This window comes from Bos indicus, chromosome 22 (assembly GCF_029378745.1).
Source record: "Bos indicus isolate NIAB-ARS_2022 breed Sahiwal x Tharparkar chromosome 22, NIAB-ARS_B.indTharparkar_mat_pri_1.0, whole genome shotgun sequence".
Lineage (NCBI taxonomy): Eukaryota > Metazoa > Chordata > Mammalia > Artiodactyla > Bovidae > Bos > Bos indicus.
In genome coordinates, this window is record NC_091781.1 from 11,425,644 (window position 1) to 11,447,852 (window position 22,209).

Sequence of the window (22,209 nt, forward strand, 5' to 3'; positions counted from 1 at the left end):
CATCTATTTAGAGTCATTGAAATTAACGAAGCTTATGTTAATCTAGCCAAAAATGAATCATTTCATTTAAAGTCAGTATCCATCTTGCCTCTGAAAGAATCCCAGATTTGTCCAGTGGGAGCCTTGTAAGTTGTCTCTGTGTTCTTCTAATATGACCTAGCAGTTTCTTGAGCACTTCCTTGCGTTCTGAAACAAGATGTTCCAGGCTGATTTGGTACTCTGTCCCAGTTCTGGCATCAATTCCAGAAGCTCTGGTTGCTTTCAGTGGAGAATGGTATTTAGAAACCAAGATCTAAGCACTAGATCTGCTATTTGCTACTGGGGTGTCATTGCTGCTAAGTCCTCTAAATGTTTAGAGGTGAAAATACAGCAATTTCATAGGCCTAACTACACACACACACACACATACATATATATGAGAGAGAGGTGTATGTATATATATATGCATATATACATGCATATTTCTATATCTGCATGCTTATATATTTAAAATCATGACTTCATGATGATACCTCTAATTACAGTCTAATTCCATCGTGCCTCCTCTCGCTCCACGCCTGTAGCTCCTTCCACCAACAGTCATCTGAAGAATCTTGCAATAACGTTCTACTTGTGAAAGTTTCTGCATCTAATAGTTTACTGAGCCTCCAGTTCAGATCACCACAGTGACTGTATGTCCAGCTGCAGGATTCTGAGTATTTATACAGTCGGCATACAGCTCAGATGTATTACATTCTGGGGCTTCAGAACAGCATTTGTGGTTAAAAGTACTTGATAAAAGAAAGCAGAGAAAGGGAGTACTTGAAGTGGTCTCTTCTGGCATGATTTTAAAGGGCAACTTTCATTGGAGTCTCTCATATGTCCAGCGTTCCACTTTCTGTGACCATGCAACAAATTGCCCTGACTTCACAGTGTGAAATAGCAGTTTGCTCTCTGATCAGGGGGACACAGAGAGGAGAGTTTATCTCTTCTCTGCTATGTCTGGGGATTCAGCCAAGAGACCGGAGCCAAAGTCTCCTTTACTCACACGTGTGGTGGTTAATGCTGGCTTTTGGCTGAGACTTCAGCTCTTCTCCCTGAGGCTTCTCCACATCAGCTAGATTCTTTACTTTCTCTTCCCTTCCTCATAGTGCAGTGGCCAGTTTCCCCGGAGCATGCCTCCCAAAAAGAGAGACACAGTCCTCCACAGTCTGCTTATAAATGGAATTGTATCTGGTGACATCTCTTAGAAATTTGCACCTTGCATCTCTTGGGCAGTATGACTGTGTACATAAGTTGTTTACCTTGCTTAACTATACAGTTTAAGGATACAAATGTTTTCAAATTTTTCGAGTCTTTAAAAATATGTGTCCCATGCACCCTTTCTCAGGAAACTTGAGGGGAGCGTGCTTCCCTATATAGATGAGTAAACCAAAGAAGAGGAAGGCTTGGTATGTGGGAAACGAGAGATCCAACATAGGAGGCCGGTGAAGGAAAGGCCCAGCTTAGTAATGGTTAAAGGGCTTTTCTGTTAACTGCTGTTGCAAAACTTAACAACTTTTCTTTTTTTAATATTTATCTATTTGCTTGCAGAGTCTTCTCTTTTTTTAAAGTTGTGGCATGTGGAGTCTTGAGTTGCAGCAGACGAGGTCTTTTAGTTGTGACATGTGAGATCTAGTTCCCTAACCCGGGACTGAACCCAGGCCCCTTGCATTGGGAGTGCGAGGTCTTAGCCACTGGGCCACCAGAGAAGTCCCAATGCTTAACAACTTAAAACAACCATTTTTATCATGCCTGTAGATTTTTTTTTTGGATCAGAAATTCTGACAGGGCCCAATGGGAAAGGCTTGTTCCATGGTGCTTGAGGCCTTAGCTAGAAAAAGTTAGTGCCTGGGGGTAACCTGAAAGGTGGGACTGGAACCACCTGAGACATTTTCAGTCACAGAGTAGTTGACGTTGGTTGTCAGCTGAGTCTGTGCGTGAATTCTCCATGTGGCCTGGGCTTCCACCTCAGGGTAATCAGGCAGCTCAAAGTGAGTGATCAGAGCTTTGAAGTGAGTTCCCTACCAGCAAGAGGGAGGTTGCATCACTTTTTATGACCTAACCTTGGAGGTTGCCTTGCAATAGGAGAGGAAGTCATTGCATCCTCTGCATTGCTATAGGGTACAAGTGAGTCCCTAAGGTTGACCCAGATTTGAGGGGAAGCTACATAGACCTCACCTCTCAATGGGAGGAGTGTCAAAGAACTCGTGGACGTGTCTGAAACCTGCTCCAGGGGTTGACCTGTCCTGGGTGACAGCAGTAGGTGTAACAGGTGACCAGTCCAGATTAGAAGAGGCCAGAAAAGCTCTTGTGGAGTTGACCTGTGGGGGTGACACTGATCAGAGTCCCTGATACATCCAGGACATCTTGAGAAGAGCCTTGTAGGGTAGTGGAAAGAGATTAAATTATTGATAAGGGAGACTTTCCAGTGGTTAAGACTCTGCCTTCCAATTCAGTAGGCATGGGTTTGATCCCTGGTTGGGGCACTAAGATCCCACATGCAGTGTGGCCAAAAAAATTAAAATAAAATTTTAAAAATTATTGATAAGTACATAGCAAACAAAATAATTGGTTGATTAACTCCAGAAGAAACAAAAATTGTTCAAGGGAGAATTTCATGCTCAGCTGTGACTATTTTTTACATAGCAGCCAACAACGTAAACATTAATTACTGATCTAACCATGAAAGAAAGTGAAAGTCGCTCAGTCGTGTCCGACTCTTTGGGACCCCAAGGACTATACAGTCCATGGAATTCTCCAGGCCAGAATACTGGAGTGGGTAGCCTTTCCCTTCTCCAGGGGATCTTCCTAACCCAGGGATCGAACCCAGGTCTCCCGCATTGCAGGCAGATTCTTTACCAGCTGAACCACAAGGGAAGCCCAGGAATACTAGAGTGGGTAGCCTGTCCATTCTCCAGGGGATCTTCCTGACCCAGGGATTAGGTCTGAGTCCCCCACATTGGAGGCAGATTCTTTACCATCTGAGCCACCAGAAAAGCCGATTTAACTACGAGTATGACATAATTTGCATCAGGAAGATGAGGGTAGGAAGGATAGATAGGATGGCATACGGTAAGCTGGTTATGGGCGAGGAAAGAGAATATCCATATCATCCATCCATAATTAATACCTAAAACCAAAAAAAAAAAAAAAATAGCACACCATCTGGAGACATGAAAGTAATTTCCAAAATAATCAGCTAAAGGAGGAAAAAGTGTTTTCATCTGGTTGTGGGAAATGGTGGGTGTTGAGGCAGAGGAAGAGGGCAGGATTTCTATTTTCAGAACTTTGTAGAACCCTTTGACTCTTTTAACTATGTGGCTGTCCAATTTGATGAAAATACCTTAAAAAGAAAACCTACCAAAAGAAACACCATGCCCAGATCATTTTACAGGTATATACCACCAAACATTCAAGCTAATCCCTATCTTATATAAACTTTTAGAGACTAGAAAAAGGACCATACCCTCATCCTGAGGTAATGAGCCTGCTATGGTCTAAATGTTTGTGTCCCTCCAGGATTCATTTGTTGAAGTTCTATCTGTCAAAGATGATGGTATTGGAAGGTGGGGTCTTGGGGAGGTGCTAGAATGGGACTAGGGCCTTTCTGAAGAGGCTCTGGAGAGATCCCTTGCCCCTCCCACCCCTTGAGGGCACAGTGAGAAGTTGCCAGCTATGACTGGAAGAGGGCCTTCATCAAAACACATCCATGCTGGCCACTTGATCTTGGACTTCCCAGCCTCCAGAATTGTGAGAAGTACATTCCTGTCGTTCATAAGCCTCCCAGTTTATGATATTTTAGACTAAGACAGAGCCTAGTACAACCTTGAACCAAAGCCAAATAAGGAAGTATGACAGTGAGAGCCATACCCAGTCTTGCTTAAGAACATAGATGCAGGCACTTCTCTGGCGGTCCAGTGGTTAGGGCTCCATGCTCTCACTGCTGAGGGTGTGGGTTCAGTCCTTGGTTGGGAAACTAAGATCCCACAAGCTGCATGGCATAAATAAACAAATAATGTATTATTTGGGCGGTGGGGAGAGAACATGGGCCATCCCATCCTCTGTCCTTTGGAGCTGTGAGAGGACTTATCTGTCCTGAGTTAAGGAGCAGACTGGGATGTGGGCTGCAAGTGCTGGAGACTGAGGAGTTGCGGTAGGAATGGAGATCTATATACCTTGTAAGCCAGGAGCTTATTATGTTTCACATACTTTCTCTTTTGTTTTCTTTCCATGTTTTGGTAACTTTAAAAGACATTTGAAAGAAAAAAAAAAGAACATAGGCTCAGAAATACTAAATAAAAAACTAAGTAAGAACACACACACACGCACACACACACGCACACACACACGCACACACAGGAACAAACTGTACCCCAGGAACAAATTGCGTGTAGCCCAGGAATGCAAGGAATGTCTTCATGGTGGCCCTTGAATTGGCTGCCCTAAGCCTATCATTTTTTTTCCTCTATGGCTTCCAGTGCATTTAAGGAAAGCCAGCCCCTTTCACAATCCTTATAATTACTGTTTGCGCAGACCTTGCAACCATGCTGTAGCTACCACAGTTCAGTGCCTGACCTCCCTCCGCCTGCACCTCCTCATTTCAGTTGACCACGGGGAGGAAACCTTAGTAATTATGATGCATCCCAGGGGTCATCGCACCCTACTTCCCAGCAGCTAGAGTTCTGCTCGCCGTCAGACAAGAGAACATCAACTCCAGAGTCACATCCTCGGAATCTGCTATTTTCAGACTCTTCTGATGGCAAGTGTCACAGCCCAGATTCCCCATAAGGTAGAATCTGAGGTGGTGAGAGTATGTGCTTTTGTTTACAGTTCCAGGGAGGATGGAGGAAAGGGGCTGGAAGGAGGCAGAGCCAACACGAGAACATGTTACTACACTGAACTCTGGTCAGTGCAATTGATTATTTTGTCCCATGGGACACCCCTTCATAAACTGCTGGATCCTGCCTCTCATTTGGTCAGGGGTTTGGCTGGGAGCAAGGCTCTCTAGAGATGTGCCTCCATGGACACGAAGGGCAGCTGCTGTCATGAACACCTCGATTCGTGGTGACACCTGCAAGCTAGCCCTGTATTTGGGAAAATAGCAGATTGAGGGAACAGTTCCCAGGGCTGTCTTTGCACCTGTGCAAATCTGAAAAGGCAAAATGGAATTAGTGTCCTTGCCATACGGAAAATAATTTAATCCCTACCTCACTCCATAGCCTCAACAAAATGCTTTCCAGCAAAGATCTCAAGCAAAACGGTAGGAAGGAAATATAGGAGATATGAGGTTTCTTGACACTAAAGTATAAACTTTGAACCAAAAGGTTGATAAATGTTACGTTGAAATTTTAAAGCTGATATAAGACTCCACTTTTTGGGGAACCTGGGCTGTGACATGTGGGATCAGAAGGGCCTGAAAACAGCAGACCCTTAGGATGTGATTCTGGAGTTGACTCTCCCTCCACTAAATCTGATAGTACTCAGAGCTCTAGGAGGTGGGAAATAGGGTGTGATGACCCCTGGTATACTAAAATTTTAAAGATAATACATCAAAAGATAATACAAATTATAAACTTGGGGATGTTTATAACATATACTTTATAAAATGTTAGTGCCCAGAAAATATAAAGAATTTCTGCAAGTCAATTTAAAAAAAGTACACAATGGCAAATGGACACTGTGATCAGACATAGTACACAAGAGGACACCTAAATAACAAACAAACTTATGAAAAGATGCTCATCATCATTAATATTGGAGAAATAAAAATTATAATGTGGGTCTCTCAGATTTGGATCTGGTTCACAGGTGGATTGAGGCAGTATGTTGTGCTGGCCAAAAATGGACTTAAATGTTGATTTAGGAAAAGTAAAGTGAAGTCGCTCAATCGTGTCCGAGTCTTTGGGACCCCATGGACTGCAGCCTACCAGGCTCCTCCGTCCGTGGAATTTTCCAGGCAAGAGTACTGGAGTGGGTTGCCATTTCCTTCTCCAGAGGATCTTCCCAATCCAGGGATTGAACCCAGGTCTCCCGCATTGCAGGCAGACGCTTTAACCTCTGAGCCAGCAGGGAAGTCAGACTTAGGAAAGCACCCCTTTGAGTAAAAGTGAATTTACGGAGCTGTTTTCTGGTGTGGGGCTGGGGCCAGGCTTCATCTGTGTTTTTCATGTTTTACTTTTTAAGCTGGAAAAATGGCTTGTCGTGTTATAATTCATACGTTTTTCCCAATGTAATCTTTCACAAAATAGGAGCCAAAGGTGTGTGCATGCGTGGAGTTCTTCTTCCATGCTGGGCATTGTGCTGAGTGCTGTTGGGGGTCAGCACTCTGTGAGTTCAGTTCTAGGTGCTGAGACCTCAGGGGTCTCCCGATCTGAGGGAGGGGGAACAGAAGGCAGGGTTTGATGAGGGGGATGGGCTGAGTGATGGAGAGAGGCCCAGTTACAACCCTGAATACAGCTAGCACCCCTGGCTGGGCCCTTGAGAAGAAGTGGCTCAAAGGGTTATGTCAGGGGACTTCCTGGTGGTCTAGTGGTTAAGATGCCTAGCTTCCTCTGCAAGGGGTGCAGGTTCGATCCCTGGTTGTTGGAGAACTGAGATCCTGCATGCTACGTGGTGTGGTCCAAAAAAAAAGAAAATGGATTATGTGGAGAAAGAGCAGTGAGTGAGAGGCGAGGAGGCAGAGCTTCAGGGTCCCGGGCTCAGTCTCGCCACTGTTACTTTCCGGTGAAGGAGGCTCTTTGAACTTCAGTTTATTTGCCCTAAAATAGAGGTAGTTCCCACCTTCCAAAAGAGTCACACACAACTGAGCAACTTTCACTTCACTTCTTCACTTCACTTCCCTGGTCATTGGGAAGTCAAGAAACTCAGTAAACAATAGCTGTGATTTTGGGGACTTGCCTAGTGGTCCAGTGGCTGGGACCCAGCGCACCCAGTGTGGGGGGCCCTCATCCAATCCTTGGTCAGAAAGCTAAGATCCCACGTGCCGCAATGGAGACCCGGCTCAGCCAAATAAATAAAAATAAACGTTAAAAAAACCAAACATTGCTGTGGTTTTAAATAGGCCAGTTCAGTTCAGTTCAGTCGCTCAGTCGTGTCCAACTCTGCGACCCCATGAATCGCAGCATGCCAGGCCTCCCTGTCTATCACCAAATCCCGGAGTTCACCCAGACTCAAGTCCATCAAGTCAGTGATGCCATCCAGCCATCTCATCCTCTGTCATCCCCTTCTCCTCCTGCCCCCAATCCCTCCCAGCATCAGAGTCTTTTCCAATGAGTCAACTCTTCACATGAGGTGGCCAAAGTACTGGAGTTTCAGCTTTAGCATCATTCCTTCCAAAGAAATCCCAGGGCTGATCTTCAGAATGGACTGGTTGGATCTCCTTGCAGTCGAAGGGACTCTCAAGAGTCTTCTCCAACACCACAGTTCAAAGGCATCGATTCTTCTGCACTCAGCCTTCTTCACAGTCCAACTGTCACATCCATACATGACCACAGGAAAAACCATAGCCTTGACTAGACGGACCCTTGTTGGCAAAGTAATGTCTCTGCTTTTCAATATGCTCTCTAGGTTGGTCATAACTTTCCTTCCAAGGAATAAGCGTCTTTTAATTTCATGGCTGCAGTCACCATCTGCAGTGATTTTGGAGCCCCCGAAAATAAAGTCTGACACTGTTTCCACTGTTTCCCCATCTATTTCCCATGAAGTGATGGGACCAGATGCCATGATCTTCGTTTTCTGAATGTTGAGCTTTAAGCCAACTTTTTCACTCTCCACTTGCACTTTCATCAAGAGGCTTTTTAGTTCATCTTCACTTTCTGCCATAAGGGTGGTGTCATCTGCATATCTGAGGTTATTGATATTTCTCCTGGCAATCTTGATTCCAGCTTGTGTTTCTTCCAGTCCAGTGTTTCTCACGATGTACTCTGCATATAAGTTAAATAAGCAGGGTGACAATATACAGCCTTGACGTACTCCTTTTCCTATTTGGAACCAGTCTGTTGTTCCATGTCCAGTTCTAACTGTTGCTTCCTGACCTGCATACAAATTTCTCAAGAGGCAGATCAGGTGATCTGGTATTCCCATCTCTTTCAGAATTTTCCACAGTTTATTGTGATTCACACAGTCAAAGGCTTTGGCATAGTCAGGCCAGAGGCCAGGTCAGATCTACTCCCACCTCCGTTTACCTTGTAGTTCTTTTTTTCTAAAAACAAACAAAAGTGGGTAGAACAATCACCTGAAATCCCATGGCCCCCTCACCAGCTCGACAATTACCGACACGGGGCCAAGCTCATTTCATTCATCCCCTGACCCCATTCCCATATTACTATGCGAGTCCCAGGTTTCACAGCCTGTGTCCACACATGTCGCTTTGTCTCTGCACAGATGGTGATCTCCCTGCAGAACACCACATCCACCAGCCGCCACCTTCGAGTCCTCCCTCCGTCCACGCCCTACTTCGCCCTGGGACTGGGTGAGCTCAGGGTGGCAGTGGCCTGCCCGTCCTCGAAATTGTATCTGGCCTTGCCCGAGGTTACGTCCCCATGGGGTTCCGGGTGGCTCCTGAGCCTGCACCCTTCGTGCTCCAAGGCGGCCTCCCCCCTGCCCCCCAGCAGAGCCCCCCCGCCCCCAGCCTGACAGTTCCTCCTTGGATCGCACCCCCAAGATCAGTTCAGCCCTCTCCTTGCTCTGCCCAGCGTCACTGCACCCTGGTTCCTCACTTAGTCCGTGGCACTGGCCTCCCAGCCAGCCTTCCTGCTCCCGTGACTCTGTGTTCTCCTTAAGAACAGCTCTGATCGTGTCCCTCTGCTCCCTAGAAATCTCGAGTGTCTATCTGCTGCCCACAAAGTGACTGCTAAGCCACAGGGCCCGGCGTGGCCCGCCCTGACGTCCCAGGGGGCCCCGTCACTGCCCTCCCAGCCCGGGCCCTGGAATCTTGCCCTGGTCTCCAGAATCTCATTGTCACTTCTGCACCCACAGGGATGTTCCCAGGAGAAGGTGGAATGGTGGCTCCTGGAATGACCTGCCAGTATATTGTCCAGTTTTTTCCCGACTGCCTTGGGGATTTTGATGACTTTATTCTAGTGGAGACCCAGTCAGCGCACACGCTCCTGATCCCCCTGCAGGCCCGGAGGCCGCCCCCGGTGCTGACATGTAAGTGCCTGCTGCCCTCCGGAGGTCGGGGAAGGCTGGTGCCCCTCTAAAGGACCACCTGCCCACAGGGCCCCTGGGTGGCAGCACACAGCCTGACCCCTTGGGCAGGGGCTTCTGAGTCCTGAGGAGGGACCTGCCGGAAGCTCCTGCATTCCTCCAGAGTTAGGCCCTGACTGTCCTACTTCCCTGGGGGGAGGCAGACTCTGAGCGACACATATCAGGAAAGAAGGCCGCGGCCCAGGTGACCCCAGCCTCTGCGGCACTGGCTCGGGGCACTCTGAGGCCCACGCACGTGGTGTCTTGGGGCACCAACCACTGCCAGGCGGAAGCAGGGGCAGGGCTTGTCCCCGTCCATCCCTCCCCTGCCCCGGCCGCCAACAGCCACCCTCAGCTTGGGCCGCGCCTCAGGAGGACCCAGGCTGTTTCTCTTGCCCATCTTCCCCTGTGGCTGCAGTGTCGCCTGTCCTGGACTGCGGCTACTGCCTCATTGGGGGCATGAAGATAACCAGATTCATCTGCAAAAACGTGGGCTTCAGCGTGGGCAAGTTCTGTATCATGCCTAAGAAGAGCTGGCCACCGCCCAGCTTCAGGGTGAGTGCTCACAGCGCTTCCTGGGAAAAAAGCAAGTCCATCGAATGCAGTAACTCCTGTGAGGGACTTGCTCAAGTGCCCCTGGGGCTGGAAACGCAGTGGATAGAATTGTAGAGCCACAGTCCCTTAAGAATCAAGAGGTAAAGAGTATAGCACTGTAGTTCCTATTATACTCCTAATACTTGTGTGACCCTGGGCAGGTCCCATCACCTCTCCTATCCTTCAAGGCCTGGACAGGTCCCATCACCTCTCCTGTCCTTCAAGGCCTGTCTTGGATGTCACTATACCCATTCATTCGTTCACTGAGTCAGTCAGTCAGTCATTATTGTGGCAAATGTTTGACTATAGCAGAGGTCACAAATCGGAAGCTCTTTGGTTGAATTTTGTGGTCATGTTTATTTGGCACAGGGCCTCAAAACATGTTTGAGCTAACGTTGCTTGAAACTGAAAGTGTTAGTCGCTCAGTCATGTCTGACTCTTTGCGACCCCATGGACTGTAGCTCATGAGCTCTTCTATCCATGGGATTCTCCAGGCAAGAATACTGGAGTAGGTTGCCATGCCCTCCTCCAGGGGATCTTCCTGTCCCAGGGATTGAACCCAGGTCTCCCAAGTTGCAGACAGATTCTTCACCATCTGAGTCAGTAGAGAAATCCAGCATTGCTTAAAAACATATATTGAATCAACATTTAAAGATACAGAGATTTCAGGAAGCTTCCTGGCTATCCAGTGGGTAGGGCTCTACACTTCCACTGCAGGGGGCTCGGGTTCAATCCCTGGTTGGTGAATCAAGATCGCGCATGCTATGCTGAAAAAAAAAAATAGATATCATATAAAAATGTACATTTCCACTTTCTCTGAAACATTGGAAGATGTGCAGCCCTGGGCCAGGATCCACTGTGGCCCTGTCAGCTGGAGTTGAGAAACAGGGCGTGTGCACATGCCCGCCCGCGCCCCACCGCCCCACCGTTTGCCCAGGCTTCCTCCCACCCTGCATTCCCCATGGCAGCCAAGTGCTGACAACACTGATCGTCACGCTCATGCACACCATTGTCTTTCTCAGAGGAGAGATACCTTGCTTTCTGTGCATCTCTGGAAACAAGCGATAAATCCAGGAGACCACATGTTCCCTGAGACATTTCACTCATAGCTGTCACGTGCCAGGGACCTGGAGGCATGGGCTTGTGTCCCTGCATGCTGGCGGCTTCCTGTGTAGGCATCGAGGCTGCAGATCTGCTGACAAGTCGGCAGCTTCCTTCAGGAGCTCATGACCAGGGCTGGGTTGGGAATGGAGGCAGATACGGAAGCTGGCATGAGCCTCACAGGGTGCTGCAGTAGGGAAGGGACTGTGCTAGGGAGCCCGCATCCTGGGGAGACCTTCCCACACACCTCCTGCTTTGTGTCTGAAACCCTTGTCAGTGGTATTCTTGTGCCTCCAACCAATAGGCAGCTCTTTGCAGATGCTCCGTGATGTACTCGTCTTTAAACGTCAGAACCCCATCTGGTGCAGACTGAGTAAGTGCTTGCTGAATGGATGCATCTCAGTTTCTTCATGAACAGGGGACTGGATGATCCATAAGAGCCTTCAGATCACAACATGGATGTTTGGAGGAGAGACATGGGTCATCTGAGCAAGAGACTTTACAGTTTCTTTCATACTGTTGAGTCATCTTCTGCTTTTCTTTAAGGCCGTTGTCACCATCGGCTTTGTTGAGCAGCCTCCCTTTGGGATCCTGCCGTCGGTGTTTGAGCTGGTTCCAGGGCAGGCCGTATTCGTGGAGGTAGGTGATGAGACAGTAGCAGGTACTTCCACCTCTTTAGGATCGGTTGCTGCTTCCTCATTTGCTTGCTTGATTTCCTTTGCCTCTGTGGGGTTTTTTGTTTTGTTTTGTTTTGTTTTGTTGGACTGTGCTGCATGGCTTATGAGATCTTAGTTCCCCGACCATGGATTGAACCCAGGCTCTTGGCAGTCAGAGTGCTGAGTCCTAACCACTGGACCGCCAGGGAATTCCCACCTTTGTGTTTTCATGACCCAGATATCCACTCCCAGGTCCAAGCCTTGGTGGTTTCTATAAATTTTGTTTACTGATTGGGATGTTGTTTGTTAGAAAACTTATTTATACTGCTGCTACTGCTAAGTCACTTCAGTCGTGTCCGACTCTGTGCGACTCCATAGACGGCAGCCCACCAGGCTCCCCCGTCCCTGGGATTCTCCAGGCAAGAACACTGGAGTGGGTTGCCATTTCCTTCTCCAATGCATGAAAGTGAAAAGTGAAAGTGAAGTCACTCAGTCGTATCTGACTCTTAGCGACCCCATGGACTGCAGCCTATAAGGCTCCTCCGTCCATGGGATTTTCCAGGCAAGAGTTCTGGAGTGGGGTGCCATTGCTTTCTCCATACTTCCAAATAAATAGATTCACATGATTAAAAATTCAAAATATGCAAATAGATGCATGGTGAAATGCTGCCTCTCCCCCCACCTCCTTGGCCACCCAGAGGCCACAGTCTTACCAGGTCTGGGTGCCTTTGTAGGCGTATATGATGACTACATAAACACATGTTTCTTTCTTTCCTATGTTTCCATTCTTCTTCACACAAATTGTTGCCCACTCTATGTTCTGCACCATGTACTTCCCACACCTCATTTTTTCTAGCTGCATAGTATTCCACTGTGTGTATGAACTGTAATTTAGGTCAGCCATCTCCTGCTGATGGATATGAAGATTATTTCTGATCTCTGGCCATCTCAGGGAATAGCTTATACATGCGTCACTCTGTCCTACCTGCAGGATACAGTCCTTGTTGTGTATTTGCTGACTTAGGGCCTCTACCCTTCTAATTATGGTACATGTTGCCAAAATCCTCACCATTTGGATTATATTATTTTATACTTCCAACAAAGTATATGAAGGTGCTGCCTGTTTTCTCATATCTTTGCCATTACAATATGTTATCAAACTTTTAAAAAATCTGTTATCATGGACATTTTAAAACATATACAGGGAATTCCTTGGGGGTCCAGTAGTTAGGAGGCTGTGCTTACCTTGCAGGGAGCATGGCTTTGATCCCTGGTCGGGAAACTTAAGATTCCGCCAGCTTTGTGGCTCAGTCAAAATAATAATCATCATAATACTAATAATCTGAAAATGAATAGATATATACGTGTGTATGTGTGTGTATATATGTACACATAGACACACATATAACAGAATTACCTTGCCGTACACTTGAAACTAACCTAACATTGTAAGTCAACTATACTTAAAAGGACAGAAGTCCAACTGGCCAAGCCCCACCTCCAAAAAAAACCCATATTAAAAAAATAGAATGGTTTAAGGATCACCCAGGTGCTCATTACCCAGCTTCAACTTTTCTCAACTCTTGGCCAGCCTCATTGGCTTTATATTCCTCCATCTCTTCCCGCCAAACCCTACCCCACCCTTTTAGAGTAGTTTGAAGAAAATCAAGACATCCTATCACTGCGTTCATGATTGCTAACTTTCTGCTCTTCGCCAGTAGGAGGCGTGAAACTTTTTCTGGCTGGTTTGCATTTCCATTTTTGATCATGAATGAGGTTAAACCTGTTGTTTAAGAGCCATTTTTATTTCCGTCTCTGTGAATTTTCTCTCCATATCCCGGAGCCTGGGCTGGACCCTAGGGAGACGGCCAGGAGGGGAGGCCCGAGGCAGGGGGTGCGGCCGAGAGGAGAAGGTGATGGGGAAGAAGCCCCTTCACGGGAGGCTGCAGGACAACCCTTTCCTCCCCAGGTCCTGTTCCTCCCAACCAGCCTCGGAAAGGCAGAGCAGACCTTCGTCATCGTGTGTGACAACTGCCAGATAAAGGAGCTGGTGACCACAGGTGGGCGTGGTGCGCTCCCAGGGCGGGGTCCGGTCCACGGCTGTGGGGAGGGGAGCGGTGGTGCACTTGGAATGCTGCAGCCTCTGGGCACTGGGCTCCGGTTTGGGGCCACTTGCTCTGGCCAGACCATAGAGACCCATGCCAGGGTGGCCCTCAGGCCTGTCCCAAGGGGCCCTCTAGTGCGACAGAGATGGAAACCTGGAGGACAGTCTTTCATCACGTCACTTTGAAACTCACCTAGACCTTTGGGGACCTGCCAGTGACTCACACAGAAACAGCCAGGGCGCCCCTAGGTTTTTGCAGTTAGAAGGGGCGGACTCCTGCGTTTCCTCGGGCGCCCCGTTCCTTCCCGGCGCCTGTCTGTCTACCATCCACCCTGTTCACCCAGCAGGCATTAATTGAGTGCCCATTATGTGCTAGGTTAGCAGAGTCACCTCCTGTTGGTCTGTGACAGTGTGACAACATGAGTCTGTATGCTGTTGGCGCCCTGTTTCCCTGTGTGTGCTCTTCCTGGGGTCACGATCGTGGCCAGTTAGTTGCATGTGGATGGTGACCTGGGTCCTGTGACAGCCTTCGGCCAGAGTCCTGACTTCAGCCCTCATGAAACTTTGCTCCCCCAACCTTGTCAGGAGTTGGGCAGCTGGTTGCTCTGGATCTGATCTATATTTCTGGTGAGAAAAGTCAGCCGGAGCCTGGAGAGCTCACAGACTTAACAGCCCAGTACTTCATACGCTTTGAACCTGAAAACCTTCAGTCCACGGCCAGCAAACTGCTGATTATTAGAAACGCCACGTGAGTGATGCCTGTGCGGGACCCCAGCACACTCCCCACTCCCTCCTCACCTGGCCTGACATCCTGAATCTGAGCACAGGATGGGAGGATCCGGATGTGCACTGTTCATCATGGTACTTGCTAGCCACATGTGACCATTTAAATGGAAAGGAACTAAAATAAAATGAAAAACTTGCTTCTTCAGTGGCGCCAGGCACATGTGAAGCGCTCAGTGCCTCGGTAGCTAGGGGCTCTCATATTGGACAGAACAGATCTGCAAGATGTCCAGCATTGCAGGGAGTCATACTGAGCAGTGTTGCTCTCAGTCCTCTGCGTGTTAAGTCACTTCAGTCATGTCCGACTCTTTGCAGCCCTAGGGACTGTAGCCCACCAGGTTGCTGCATCCATGGGCCTCTCTAGGCAAGAATAGTGGGGTGGGTTGCCATGCCCTCCTCCAGGAAATCTTCCCAAGCCAGGGGTGGAGCCCATGTCTCTTATGTCTCCTGCATGGGCAGCCGGGTTCTTTCCCACTAGCACTACCTGGGAAGCCCCTCTGGTCCATCCTTAACCAGGAATGGTTTTCCAGAGAATTCCTGCCTGGCCCATGAGGGGAACTCTCTCACGTTCCAGGGTCAGACAGCTGAAGGTCTGTGGGTTCAGCTGTCAGTGCCATTTATTCTCTGAGCACCCTCTGAGCCTCGCCATTATGCCGGGGCAGACTGCAGGGTGCCTCCTGGCTTACTGTCCCCATGACCTAGGCCTTACACAGGCTCTGTTACCTGGCACAAGGAGCAGTTCTCACCTGCCGTCTCCAGCCCCACCCACACCTGCCATCAGCAGCAGGGAGTGGGAGGGCTGGTCTGCAGAATTGGGCCGCGGCCTTGGCTCCACTGCCTACTGTCAGGGGCGTCCTCGCAGGCACGTGGAGCTGGCCTTCCACTGGCAGATCATGAAGCCCAACCTGCAGTCCCTGATGCCCGGAGAAACCTACAGCACAGACAGCATCAAGTATCACCCAGACAGGGAGACGGCCTTCTGCATCACCCCCAAGATGGGCGTTCTCAGCCCCCACACGGACCACGAGTTCATCCTGAGCTTCTCCCCGCAAGAGGTTCAAATGGGGCCATCTTGGTGGCTGCACACGATTGGGTCATGCAGGCTTCACCCTCCGTCCCTGTTCTTTGGTGACATCGAAGCCACAGCTGACCCTGTGGAGACCCCCGGTGTCCTGCCAAGGCCAGCGCTTAGCCAAGAGTGGGGCTAGTGGGCGGGCTTGGTGCGTGCAGGACGAAGCAGCTCGTCTTGCCTGGTCCCCATCCCACACACCCTGTCCTGAGCAAGTCTGGCCTCACTTCGACTCTAGTGTCTTCCATGTTTCTGCTCCATCAAAGGTGTTACCATTCTTGCCCAGCTCACAGCAGCTTCCAGACAGTGAGGTCCCCCAGGGCAAGGCTCACACAGCCCTTGATTCCCAAAGTGAAGCCCTGTATCTACAGGCGAGGGTGGAGCAGGAGGGGGGTTCCCAGCGGCCCTTGTTGGTAAGACAGCAGGTCTGCCTCTCAGCCTGTCATTCAGCCCCTGATACTGTCTGTCCCAGGAAGGCTTGATGCTTCAGACGCATTGAGGGCACTGCTAAGGGCCTTCCCATCCCCCAGGCCCAGCTGAGGTGGGCATGCCAGTCTTGAGACTGCAGTGGCCCCCAGTCCCTGAGTCAAGGCTCATGTCCTGGCAGCCCTGTTTCCCCCAGTGTGGGGAGAGGCTGCACGGAAGCAGTGTTGTGTCTCAGGAAGGCGTCTGTGGTGGCTGGGCCACGGGGAGGATTGCTGCTGTGACTCGAGCCTTCCCTGGCGCGGGCTTTCTTATTCAGGGTGCTGTGTTTGTCTTGCAGCCAAGGGATTTTCACAGTGTTCTCCAGATGGTGCTGGAGGAAGTCCCAGAGCCCGTGAGGTGAGCAGGACCCAGGCCCTTGGCTGAGGGGTGGGCACCAGGCCTGCCCTCCCATGGAGGATGCTGGAGGGGGAGGCACCAGAACTGAGTGGATGAGCCCCTGACCCCCAGCAGGCTTTGGCAGGTGAGAGCTCCTGACCTTGCCGTGGCACCAGGCTTGGAGCGGGCTCTGCATGCAGGGAACAGCTCTCTGACTGTGCACCCGGGAACCTGGAAACAGTGCTCACGGTTGCTACCAGTGGCCCCTGGGGGGTGGTGCTAATGGAGGAAGGAGTTGGTGACACCTCTACCAACTCTTCCCTAAGCAGGCTGTTGCTGGGGGGTCCCCGGTCAGCTGCTGGGGAGTTCCAGGCTGGTGCGGCTGCACTGTGGTCCTTGGAAACAGAAGGAGGGAGCTTGGTCCTGGCCTGCAGTTGAGCTGCCAGCGCGGCTGCAGGCATTCGCTTGTTTCAGGGCATTGCTGACACCTCCAATTTCGGGGGGCTCAGTAGCTGTGGGCAGGGCGTGCTTTCCTTTCACAGGACCAGAGATGGGGATACAATGACTCTTAGCTTATGGTGGGTTTGTGTTCAGTTTGGACTTGGAAAACTCCAAGGACCCCTCGTACTGCATGGATGACGTGATCGTCCTGGAAATCGAGGTGAAGGGCTCAGTGGAACCTTTCCAGGTTCTCCTAGAACCATATGCTCTCATCATCCCTGGGGAGAACTATATTGGCATAAACGTGAAGAAGAATTTTAAGGTAGGTGGTTGTCTCTCCCCAGCCTGGACTGGTTGAGATGGTGCTGAACTCGGCACAAGTTCCTGGGCTCAGAGGTCTTTGGCCTGATACGTTACCCACAAACCCTTTGGTGCTGTCGAGTGGCCAGGAATTAGCTGGGAGGGTTTGGAGGGGACCTTTTGTGAGCCCCAAACCCCTCAATCCTTTAGCAAGTACAGTCTCCCAGGGAGCCCGGGTCGGGATGTGTCTTTCAGATGTGGAACAACAGCAAGTCCACCATCAGGTACACGTGGGGGAAGATCAGCGACTGTCACATCATTGAGGTGGAGCCCTGCACGGGGACCATTGGTACTTGGGGACCGCGGGAGGGGCTGGCGGGGGAGGGAGAGCTCGTGGTCACAGGAGCCTGGGCAGGAGTTCGAGGCCCCATGATCAGCTCCAGCCACAGCCCAGCCCTGGCCACGACATGAGGAGGGGCCCGAAATCTGGGCCAGCCATAGAGGGAGCCTGCCGCCCCTGCACATCTCGCTGCCTCATCTCACCCTTCTTCTCCCAGAACCCAGCGAGGTTGAGGATTTTGAGTTGAACTTTACCGGGGGTGTCCCTGGGCCGACGAGCCAGAACCTGCTGTGTGAGATCAAAGATTCTCCCACGCCCGTGGTTTTGCACATCGAGGCGGCCTTTAAGGTGCCTGTGATGGGGCCGGGCGGCTAGGTGGGCTGGAAAGGCGGGGGCCGGGGTAGGGCACCAAACCCACACCCGGGTGGCCCAGTGACCGGCCCCTCTGGGTGCCTCAGGGGCCGGCCCTGGTCATTGACGTCTCAGCCCTTCAGTTTGGTTTGCTGCGCCTGGGACAGAAAGCCACCAAGTTTATCCAGATCCGGAACCTCAGCCAGCTCCCGGCCACATGGGCCATGAAGGAGAGCCAGGTCTCCCTGCAAGAAAGGCAAGAGGGCGTAAGTCCTGCCCACCACCTCCTGTGGTGCTACCCTGCCCCCAGGCGCAGATTAACCCGTGTGATGTGTGAGCCGTGGCACCATGACACCGAAGCTGGCGCGTTCAGGCTGGGAGAGGAAAAGCCTGCCTGGTGACCTTTGCCTGGCAGTGTCCCCCCATTCCCCATCCTCTCTACAGCAGAGCAGAACCCCGGAGACTGGATTTTCCTGTTCCTCTCTCTGCCTTCTGACACAGAAATAGGACAAGGGTTTCTCCCTCTGTCAGAGTAGCCGGCGTCAGGAAGAAATTGGGCAGCTGAGTTGGGAGGGAAGCTTCCAGGGCCTGGGGGAAAGGGCGGGCGCACGGCTGGGAGTCCTAGCGTCCCAAGGATCGTGCTTGCAGTTTTGAGGACCTGCCACCAGGTGGTGAGCGTGTGACCCAAACCAAAAAGTTCTCCGAAAGGAAAATCACGGCCACTCAAATGGCATTTGCTTCCTTTTTCTCTAAAAATAGAAAATATTAAAAGTGGCTAAGTATTTACCGTCAACGTCTAAATTAGGGCATCGTGTCTAAATACCATGTTCAATTCTGAACAGGCCCAAGCCACAACACCAGCAGGCCCAGGAAGTCACTGACTCACCACACCCACTCTTCACACGTGGGCGCGGTCGCGGCACGTGAGAGACTCTGGCCAGGTCAAGAGGGTCTGACCTTCCCGCTAGCGGCAGCTCACCCAGGTTCCCCTGCTGCCCACTTCCTTTCCCCTTGAAAGCTATCCCTCTTCCCCTGGTAGCCTCGCTTCTCCCCTGGGCACTCTGAAACTGAGAAGTGAAGACAGTTTTGTATCGAGTGACCAAAACCACTGCCACGGGATCTGTTGCACAGGCTTGGAGTTAATGCTGGATACCCCCAGGGCTCACTGGTCACCCTGCCTGGCTCACGGAGCCAGACACTGAGACTGGGATGGGGGCAGGCGTTCTCAGTAACCTTCTATTCAATGAGACCTTCAACAGAAACCCAAGGTCTAGAGTCGAGTGTGAACCAGAGGCCCCCTGATCAAGCACCCTGCCTCTCCCCACATCCCACCCCCCGCTCTCGGACTTTCGGGGAGTCCCTGGGATTTCCCAGAGCACAGTTGGAAACTTACGGACCTCAGCCAGCCTCCTCATTGGATAGATGATATAGAGAGGGTTGGGGGCTTCCCCAGGGCCACGCCGCTACAAGGTGGCAGAATCATATCAGATCCCATCTCCCTGATTCCCAGTCTGTGTTTTTCCTCCCACTGTGAAGAATAACTAGTGACAGATAGTGAAGTTGCTCAATTGTGTCCGACTCTTTGTAACCCCATGGACAGTAGCCCACCAGCCTCCTCCGTCCATGGGATTTTCCAGGCAAGAATACTGGAATGGGTTGCCATTTCCTTCTCCAGGGGATCTTCCCGACCCAGGGATCGAATCCAGGTCTCCCGCATTGTAGGCAGACGCTTTACCATCTGAGCCACCAGGAAAGTCCAAATATATTTTATAATTGAAGTAATTATCAATCTCATGGTGTATTAAGATTTATGTCCAAATTGAAGTTGGTAGCAATCTCTATAGTTCTCTGTACTGTATTCTTGTGAGCTGTCCAAATATTGAGAATTGGGGTTTGTTGGATGTGCCCAAGTCGGGATCCAGAAACCCAGCCCCAGACCAAAGCCTGCCCCCGCATCACATACACACGTGCCTTGGGCTCCATGTGAAATGGAGTGCATGTGGAAAACAATGAGCGAAGAACACAAAGGAGCTCTTCCCTTCCCAGCTCAGCTTGGACCCAAAGCTCAGGAGAGACAGCTACTTTTCCTAAGGTGTAGGCCAGCCCTACTCCCCAACCCCCCAGTGCCTGGGCAGTGAAACCTCTGCAGCAAGAAAGCACAGGGCCCAAGACAGCACAGCACCGCTGCCAGGGCGGGAGGCAGGGTGGGTCAGGGCAGGGGCAGCCAGGTCACCCTGCAGGCAGGTGCCTTGCACTCATTCATGGTCTTGGTCTCAAGGAAGAAGGAGACGAGAGAGGAGTTATGTTGTTCCTGGTTGTGATCTTTCAATGCCCAGTGACACCCTGCTAGTCAGTGTGACCCATCCAGGGTCCTGGGGCATACACTCAAGGGCACTGTAGTCTCCAAGCCTTCTCCCTTCCCTTTTAGTGCCTGGTACGGGGCAGGAGGTGGACACGTCAGGTAAATGTGAACTAACTGCAGCGGGGATTAGGTGAGGGGGTGACCATGTGGGGAAGGGATCACATGGGTGTTACCAAAACCAAACTTGGGCCCTGATCATCCCCATGCAGGAAAGCCAATCTACTGACACTCGGTTGTGGTGAAGGAAAGTGTAGCGTTTATTGTAAGGTGCCAGACAAGGAGAACGTGTGGCTCACACTCAAAAAGCCCCGAACTCCCGAAGGGTTTCAGCCAAACGTTTTTAAAGACCAGGTGACAGGTTACAGAGTATATGGGCAGCTCGTGCACAGTTCTCTGATTGGTTGATGACAAGGTAGTGTCACAGCGATTAACATTATCAATCCTCAGGCTCCAGTACATCGAGGGACTATGCGCTCATGGTCATCAAGTAGTTAACTTCTTCCATTTGGTGGTGGTTTAAGCATCTGTAAAACAACTTAGGAAACGTGCACCAGTTACTATTTTCTAGGTGTTTCAGAGAGGAACTGAAGCAGAGGATATGAGGGAGGGGTCTGTCCCGAGAAGATGCAGTTATAAGTGCAAGGATACATCTGTGGCCACACAGAAGCCTGGGCCCTGCCGCAGTCTGGGAGCTTGTCCTTCCTTCCTTGGAGCCGCAGCTCCTGACCCGCACCTGCACAGTGGGGCGGGCAGACCGCTCAGAGCCACCACGCCGAAGGCGCCTCCCTCTGCCTTCCACCTCCATTCCTTGGAGACTCACTTTTCATCATCTTCTCCTCTTCATCCTGAGCACTTGCTCATCTGTGCTCCCCCATCCACTTGTCTTCTTCTGCATCCTGGAAGTGCTCAGGGGTCTAGGGGGCGCAGCTTGGGGGTGACCCTGGTTGGTCATGGCCAGCCCCCAATTCTGCAGTTCCAAGTGTCCCCACTGCTCACCCTTCTCCCCATCAGGTGTCTCCCTTTGACATCGAGCCATCAAGTGGCCAAGTTCAGCCACTGGGGGAGTGCAGAGTGAGCATCACCTTGGAGGCCCAGCACTGCCAGCGTCTGCAGACCGTCCTGGAGCTGGAGGTGGTAGATGGGACCTGGAGGTAAGGGGATGCAGGGAGCCTGTACAAACCACGCTGCATATTCACGGCATATTTATTTATATCATATGTAGTTACGTGTTTGTAGATGTTTTGGAATTTAAAGGTATTGATAAGATGTTTATATTATAAAATTTAGAAATTACAAAAAAAGAAAATGAAAATGATCCATAATCTGTTACCTGGAGATCATTCACTAGTAATATTATGGGGTATATGTATCCTTCTAGTGTACGTGTGCTAAAGGAACGTACAATAATGCAACCACTTGGGACAACGTTTTGTTACCTGGTGGAAGGGTGACCGTACTCTTGATCCAGCGTTAGTCCTTCTGGATATAGTTGCAGAGAAACTTACACGTGTGCGGTGGGAGCCCTGTGCTCATCCTGGAAGGCTCATAGCTGGACTGTTAATGGTAGCGAAAAGCTGGAAACAGCCAGTGTTCATCAGCAGGAGAGTGGATGCAAAATAACTGGCAGACTTTTTCTTTTGTTGAGATTCAGTTGACTCGTTACATTGTGTAAGCTTAAGGTGTACAATGTACTGACCTGAGGCTTCCCTGAGGGTCCAGTGGTTAAGACTCCGCACTTGCACTGCCTGGGGCACGAGTTCCATCCCTGGTTGGGGAACTGAGATGTCCCACAAGCTGCACAGTGCAGCCAAAAAAAAGAAAATACTGACCTGATCCATTTATATGTTTCAGCATGATTGCCGTTGAAGTATTAGCTTACACTTCCATCATTTTATGTAATTATATTTTCCTTTTTGTGGTGAGAATAATCAAGTCTCCCAGTAGGTTTGATGTATACAATACAGTATTGTACATAATCACCATACTTCACATTAGGTCCCCAGGACTTGTTCACATATTAGTTGGAAATTTGTACCCTTAAACAGCATCTCTCCTATTGGCCCAGCCCCAGCTGCTGGAAACCACCGTGCTACTCTCTAT

At 50.3% G+C, this 22,209-nt stretch overlaps 1 protein-coding gene across 6 annotated transcripts in view; it reads left to right on the forward strand.

Moving 5' to 3' along the window:
* Positions 1-22,209, forward strand: part of DLEC1 (DLEC1 cilia and flagella associated protein) — a 90,510-nt gene that overhangs the window by 39,956 nt on the left and 28,345 nt on the right. For all 6 annotated transcript variants that reach the window (XR_011562919.1, XR_011562920.1, XM_019984818.2 and 3 more), the window contains exons 7-19: positions 8,404-8,491; positions 8,998-9,171; positions 9,626-9,762; positions 11,449-11,541; positions 13,528-13,618; positions 14,248-14,410; positions 15,308-15,500; positions 16,278-16,336; positions 16,910-17,078; positions 17,312-17,405; positions 17,614-17,744; positions 17,855-18,013; positions 21,121-21,260. Coding sequence is in view for 4 of the 6 variants with exons in the window: in XM_019984818.2 (XP_019840377.2) it covers positions 8,404-8,491; positions 8,998-9,171; positions 9,626-9,762; positions 11,449-11,541; positions 13,528-13,618; positions 14,248-14,410; positions 15,308-15,500; positions 16,278-16,336; positions 16,910-17,078; positions 17,312-17,405; positions 17,614-17,744; positions 17,855-18,013; positions 21,121-21,260 (1,691 nt within the window). In the remaining 2 variants the exon portion in view is untranslated. The remainder of the gene's footprint in view (positions 1-8,403; positions 8,492-8,997; positions 9,172-9,625; positions 9,763-11,448; positions 11,542-13,527; positions 13,619-14,247; positions 14,411-15,307; positions 15,501-16,277; positions 16,337-16,909; positions 17,079-17,311; positions 17,406-17,613; positions 17,745-17,854; positions 18,014-21,120; positions 21,261-22,209) is intronic.